At 35.1% G+C, this 6,424-nt stretch overlaps 1 protein-coding gene across 2 annotated transcripts in view; it reads right to left on the bottom strand.

Annotated features, from left to right (window-relative positions):
- Positions 1–1,664: 1,664 nt before the first annotated feature.
- LOC107084605 (collagen alpha-1(XXI) chain-like) overlaps positions 1,665–6,424 on the bottom strand; it is a 30,740-nt gene continuing 25,980 nt past the window's right edge. For both annotated transcript variants that reach the window (XM_015374527.1, XM_015374528.1), the window contains exons 22-29: positions 6,142–6,177; positions 5,775–5,819; positions 4,372–4,404; positions 4,133–4,279; positions 3,987–4,041; positions 3,722–3,904; positions 3,570–3,647; positions 1,665–2,655 (exon numbers count right to left, since the gene is read on the bottom strand). In XM_015374527.1, coding sequence (XP_015230013.1) covers positions 2,468–2,655; positions 3,570–3,647; positions 3,722–3,904; positions 3,987–4,041; positions 4,133–4,279; positions 4,372–4,404; positions 5,775–5,819; positions 6,142–6,177 — 765 coding nt within the window. In that variant the 3' untranslated portion in view covers positions 1,665–2,467. The remainder of the gene's footprint in view (positions 2,656–3,569; positions 3,648–3,721; positions 3,905–3,986; positions 4,042–4,132; positions 4,280–4,371; positions 4,405–5,774; positions 5,820–6,141; positions 6,178–6,424) is intronic.

Below are 6,424 nucleotides of genomic sequence, written 5' to 3'. Positions count from 1 at the left end.
GAAATGCTAAAAATAACATGAAATACAAAGTTCTAGGAATTTATACTGTATGACAAGCTTCATCATACATTTCATTGTGCAAAATATAAGTGTTTTAATGTGAACATAAAGTTTGAAAGTTGTAACTCATTTCTTCCAGGGCAGAACACTCACTATGGCCAAAGCAGGACTCTTACATACAGCATATAACATATCTCATGAACAAAAAGATTTTTTTTTTTTTTTTTTATCATAAGGGGGAAAAATCACCTAAATTAAAAGTAAACTGCTGTAATAACTTATTCTTTTAACAAGCCTAGTAACTTGCTAGGTTCCCAGGCTAATAACAAGTTTTGTGGCTAAACTAAATATCTGATGGTGCTCGCAGTGGTCCTCAGGTGGATTGTATATGTGCTCAGACACATGAAAAAGGCTGCAGGCGTGCCAATTGCAGGACATTTTCTTGAAATAAAACAAATTATAAGCTTCAAAATCCTAGGTCAGGGGTCTAATGTTCCTGCAGGATGAACTAAAACATACAACCATAGCTTTAATGGAATGCTTTAGATCAAAGTGGTTTTAGTCATGCAATGTCTAACTTGAAAACAGAATTTACAGCAAGGCCAAAAAAAATTGATTTTCACAGATTTTCTTTTTGCTGTCTAAGCTGGAGCAAATGATCTGCACATAGAGTCTCTCAATATCCACAGCTGGTAGACACATCTCTTAAAAGATTTCCAGCTGTATTGAAACACAGTGCTATGCTATCTCTCTTTTAACTTCATAAAAAAGAATGTGAAACCTTTTATAACTTTACCTCCACTTTGATATCATGTGCCACTTTGTATATAAAACGCCAATACCATGTTTTGAAGTGGTTTATAATTAATAATGAATATGAATCTAGCTGCAGAAAATATTTTTAGGAATGGTTTTCATTTATTAATTGTATTTATTTGAAATTAATATAATGAATTCATTTTTATGCAAAAGGTTTTAAAGGGATTGTATTTTGTTGAAGGACTGGGTTTTGCAAACTGCCCTCCCACATCACAAGTGATAAGAGAAGTTTTTGGTCTTGATTTGGTGGGGTATTTTCGACAAGCTGGTGTTGAAATAACTGGCTGTAAAACCTTTATTATTTACAGCAATTGTTCGTTTTTGATCATGATGCCCGGAATGTATTTAATTTTTCAGTTATTTTAAACTTTGCAAATGCTATTAATGCAGTTATGTCAGTTTAATTTGTAAATCTTGTCCTTAGTTTTCACAGTAGACATGGATGAAGATGGACTTACAGCTGTCAATAATCCCGTTTAATGGATCTGCTTGTGTCCATGTGATGCTTTGATGGAGTTACAATGAAGTAAAGGCAAAAAATCAAGTAGAATAGATTTAAGGCACTGTATTCACTGCCCTCAAAAACAAATTAGGCATTTTGGTTGACCAGTTTCCTAAAGAATGTAAGCTTTCAAAACTGAAATGGGAGATTAACAAATTTTTGGCTGTAACCTTGTTTTCCAGTCACACTTCATTTAGATACTGAATATATCACACCCATGTCACAGATAAGATTAACAATCTGGTGCTAAATACAACTTTATCTGTATTTGTTTAAGCACAAGGTAATTGGTTAAAGCATGAGTGGAATGCATTTCATATTTTTATTGAATCTTTATTTCTAGTTTATAAAAGATGACAGAAAAAAAATACAAAGGTCATAAAATCATAACATTAACACAATTGTTAAAGATGCTTTACTGCTTCAATGCACACATATGACTCTTATAAATAACAACAAAATACCTAATGGAACAATTACAAATAATCCTGGTGAGTGTTGAAATTTCTACATGAGAAATCTTTCTAAGATTTCCATCCTAAATATGAAGAGTAAGGTCTTTTAAAGACTGTTGGGGACAGTGCTATGTTATCTCAGGTTATTCAATACCTGCTTGGAAAGATTAAAAGAAAAGTTCACCATCAGTACGAAAGAAAAAAAATCTTCACATGCCAACTTTACAGAAAATGTTGATTATAACAAAAGAGAAAAAAAATGAAATCATGTAAAAAAAAAAAAATTAAAAACTTTGCAGTCTGTGAGGTTCACTGTCTGAGCAGTGAATTTAGTTAGGAGCATCATGCACTAAAGAAACACAAGGGGGCACTATAGGGAAGTGTACCAGCCACAATGACACAAGATTTCAAGGTTCTCAGATGGAGGTATTCAAAGGAGCCAATTTTCTGATCTCATAACATCCCGAAAACCTCAAAAAATGTTAAAAGACAAAAAAATAACAATAATCTTAATTATATTCAATATGCATGTTAAAAAATACAATAATGTTGAATGTAAGCACACAAAATGTCAGAGGAGGTACTTTTAGTTTCAAAGTCAAAGATAAACTGTAGAGATGAAATCTTCCTGAGAATGGCTGTTTGTTCCACATCAGCTGTAGATTGGAGATGTTCATGACATTTCAATATGTCAATAGTTTGGGCCTTTGCTGAATGAACTCCTTCTCATCATGCTAGCGTAGCACAGTGATGGGTCACATACCCCGGGCTGGCCCGGAACGCCAGGATTACCTGGTTTACCCTCTGCTCCATTTTGACCAGGAAGCCCAGGCTTACCAGGAGGGCCTGTTTTGCTGTACCCTTGGGGACCAATGGGCCCTGTCAAGACAAATACGATGAACCATGTCAGCTGTTTGATGAAACAAGAGTTTAATGCAAATGGCAATCAGAGCAACAATGTGATCAGAAACAGCGAAGAAATTCCAACATTTGAATTAAATGCCTTCAAAATTGTACTCTTTTGATTTGCCTAGAGCACTTTTTTTTTACATTCTGTAAATTAATTTTGATTTCAGACATGGAAATTAATACACACCAGATTAAAATCTTTCGACTGTCAAGTACAATATTTGTAGTTCAAAACCAAATTTTAAGTTGAGCTTCAAAATTAAACAAGAAGCAGAAGAAGGATAGATAAGCAAAAAGGGTTTTATTGAAAATCATGTGTCAATTAACCCAGTCTGTTGAACAGCTGATGAGAAGTTTCAAACCAAAATCTCCCAAAGAAAGTTAAAACTGTCAAAATCAGACTACTGCTCAGTACTGTCACTCTTGCTAATCGGATGTTGATTGCTTTGAAATTTTGCTTAGCAATGCCTGTGAGTGTTTCCTGTTGGCTAATTGAGATGTTGCTTCATTCCGTCGAGATGGCTGAAGGGCAATCTTTTTCTAAACCTACCTCTAAATCTGCCCCAAACATTATAGGTATGATTAAGGTTAATACATATCTAATTTTTGTTTTTCTATTTCATATTTCCTGTTTTTTAAATAAAAAAAATGTACTTATAATCTGGCTATGAGCAAAACAGATGAAATTTAGTTCCTGAGCTTTGCTCAGTAGTGCATAACAATCTTAAACTATAACCCCAACAGAGTTGAGCAATAGTTCTAATAATAATCATACATACCCTTAAGATGTCAATTCATTGTGAAAAGACCTAAATAATTTCAGTGATGTTCTTTCAGTGAAGATAATTATGTGTTTTAAAGAATGAAAAGCAACATTTTCTTACCTGGAGGCCCAGGAGGTCCCTGGTCTCCAACCATTACTTGACCAGGGTTCCCCTTCTCACCTTTGTAACCCGGTTCTCCTACAAGCACAATTATTCCTTTGAAACAATTGGGAAACAAATGTTCTACTATTTTAATGTAATTCTGCTCTTACCTTTGAGCCCGATAATCCCAGGACGCCCTGGACGACCTGGGTGTCCTCTGGAACCACTAAGCCCTGGAAGACCTCGAAGACCCTGGGGACCAGCTGGACCTTGTGGACCAGGAGATCCAGGTTGACCTTGACATCTTGAACAGCTACTCTGCTGGTTGCTTAGCATTAATAAAGGCAGCTCACCTATGACCAGTGATAATAAAGAGGTTACAAAGGGTGCAGTTGTGTAGAAACATCTCTTTGATAAGTCTCTAAGGCTACTCACTTCTCAGAATGTCTCTGCAGATTTGCCGGATGTGACTATCTGACATTGCACTTGTCTGTAGGGGATAAGTGTAACTTGTTAGTCATCCCTGCATGTCAGAAATAATGACTGAACAGCTTTCTGTTTTCATTAAGTGACAAACTTACAGATCTGCCTTCAGGTCCAGGTGGTCCAGGTGGGCCTGTGTCCCCTCGGATCCCTTGTGGACCAGTTGGGCCAGACCGACCTGGTTGTCCAGGCCGCCCAGTTTGACCTTCTGGTCCTCTCTGTCCTGGATCCCCTGCTATCCCTTTCTGGCAAGAATACCTCCCTTATGTTAGAAATGTATGTACCTAAACAAGCTGCACTGATGTATACTAATCCCATTATGTTCCTCTCAACATACCTCTCCCTTCAATCCCATTGGACCAGGTGACCCCTGATAAACAGAATAAATCATCAAAGACATTAGAAAGTTAAGAGAACTCATGTCTGATTTAAAACTAGTGTATCAACACATCAAAATGCACATCAATCTATTTTATTAATTGCAATGAGTCAAAATAAAAAATCATTTGTAACTATATAGAAAAAAGAAATCCCTTTATTGTCCCACAATGAGGAAATTCTGGTGTTACAGCAGCAAAAAGATTACATCAAAAGTCCCATGAAGGAACAAAGCACATATACTAAAGTCAGCATAAATATTTTATTGAAAATGCAATTGAATAATGTGAAAAAAAAAGCGTATGATGTTCTGACACTTATCAAATGGTTACACAAGGTTTATTGTTCTTTTTTTTTCCTGTCTGACAATGAGCCAGATTTCACCTTTTGTCTTTTAGATCAAGAAGAAAATATTTCAATCTGCAACTTGGCAGAATAATTAGAATATATTTGTTTTTTAGAAGATAAACTACACTTAGAGCCTGATCTTCAGGGGGTTTTTGTTGTTTCAAAACAGGTTCAGAAATGTTTGTGCAGGCAGAGCAGATCTTAAAAGAGTGTGTAAATGGATTTGCGTTCGCAATTCAGCAGACAGCATGCGCAAAATGTTTGCCCCATTTTTGTTTTCGCCAATATGCAGATCTTATTTTATTGACCAAGCGGCGCAAGTTCATTGGTGAAGGATATGCAGATGTTAACATTTACCACAAAGCAATTGTTTGAATCGGAAACTCAACTGCATCACCAACTTCTTCACCTTTTTAGTGTTCTGAAAGAAATTTGCAAATTCACGCAAAAGCGTCTGCGGTCATTGTTGCCACAAAGTAGGCCTTGGTACAATGCCAGTGAAATGGAATGATGTACTATACCTATGGAAACATAGTTTGAACTTTAAAGGAAACAAGTTGAATTTCATTTAAAAGGAGAAAAAAAACGTCTATACAGAATAATACACATTAATGTAGCAGGATAGTAGAAAATCTTTATACAGCTAAATCAAATGCAGAAAAAAAGCCAGAGCTTTAATGTTTTGGTATGTTTATAAAAATAAGGTGATAATGCTGATATTCCTAAAATAGGACATGTTTGATTTATGATGACAGAAAGAGAAGAATGTATATTTTTTTTCTGTAAATATTTTTGTCACATTTTTGTCAAGTACATACTTTTTAATAGCATGTGGTGAAATATGTTTTTTGAAAGAAATGTAGCTTTTGACCAAAGTTCTAAAAATGTTAGTAAGATCTTATAAAAAATAATAATAATATGAGATTCAGCTTTCATTATTATCTAATCAGTAAAAAAATCTGTGAAATCCACAAAATTAAACGATATTAATAATGATATTGAAGATAAACTCACTGGAACTCCTGGTTGTCCATGTTCTCCTTGATCACCTTTTATCCCCTGTTGAGATGAGATATTTAAAGTGTATGTTAGAATGAAATAAACTTTCCCCAAAAGGCAGTTAGAGTAATTCAAATATACAAAATGCAGTATGCCGAGTAAGTTCAGTTAAAAGAAACTATATATCAATCATGTAAAGAACAAATTTAAGTTTTGTTATCCATAGAGCTGTAAAATTCTTGCCATACTGTAGATGTTGGCTGTTGTGTGAAACTAAAAATCTGCATTGTTTCCAGTCAAAAAAAAATAGTTAGCTCATTTAGGAGCTTGTGGTGATGTAAAGCATTCCTACAGAGCTGTGCAGCTCATTCGTAAATCATACCATTGCTCCCGTTTCACCTGTACTTCCCCTTTCTCCCTAAAGAAAGTAAGCACACACAAAAAAAACCAAAAAGAACATGAAAAAATTAGTACTTTGGCAAATTCTAGTTCTCCCACAATGCATACATGTTTGATCGCATTGTGTCAATATCCACAAAGCATGGTGATTGGATGGGGTAATGTGAGGAAGCTACTTTTTAATCTTGTTTGTTTGATTATAAGCTAGCCAACGATCTGACTGGACAGCTAGATTAGAATGAGATGGATGGGTGGATGGATGGATG

Source organism: Cyprinodon variegatus, unplaced genomic scaffold (genome assembly GCF_000732505.1).
Source record: "Cyprinodon variegatus isolate N-32 unplaced genomic scaffold, C_variegatus-1.0 Scaffold104, whole genome shotgun sequence".
Taxonomy (NCBI): domain Eukaryota; kingdom Metazoa; phylum Chordata; class Actinopteri; order Cyprinodontiformes; family Cyprinodontidae; genus Cyprinodon; species Cyprinodon variegatus.
The sequence above is the reverse complement of the archived record's forward strand: the minus strand, read 5'-3'. Positions and strand labels throughout refer to the sequence as shown.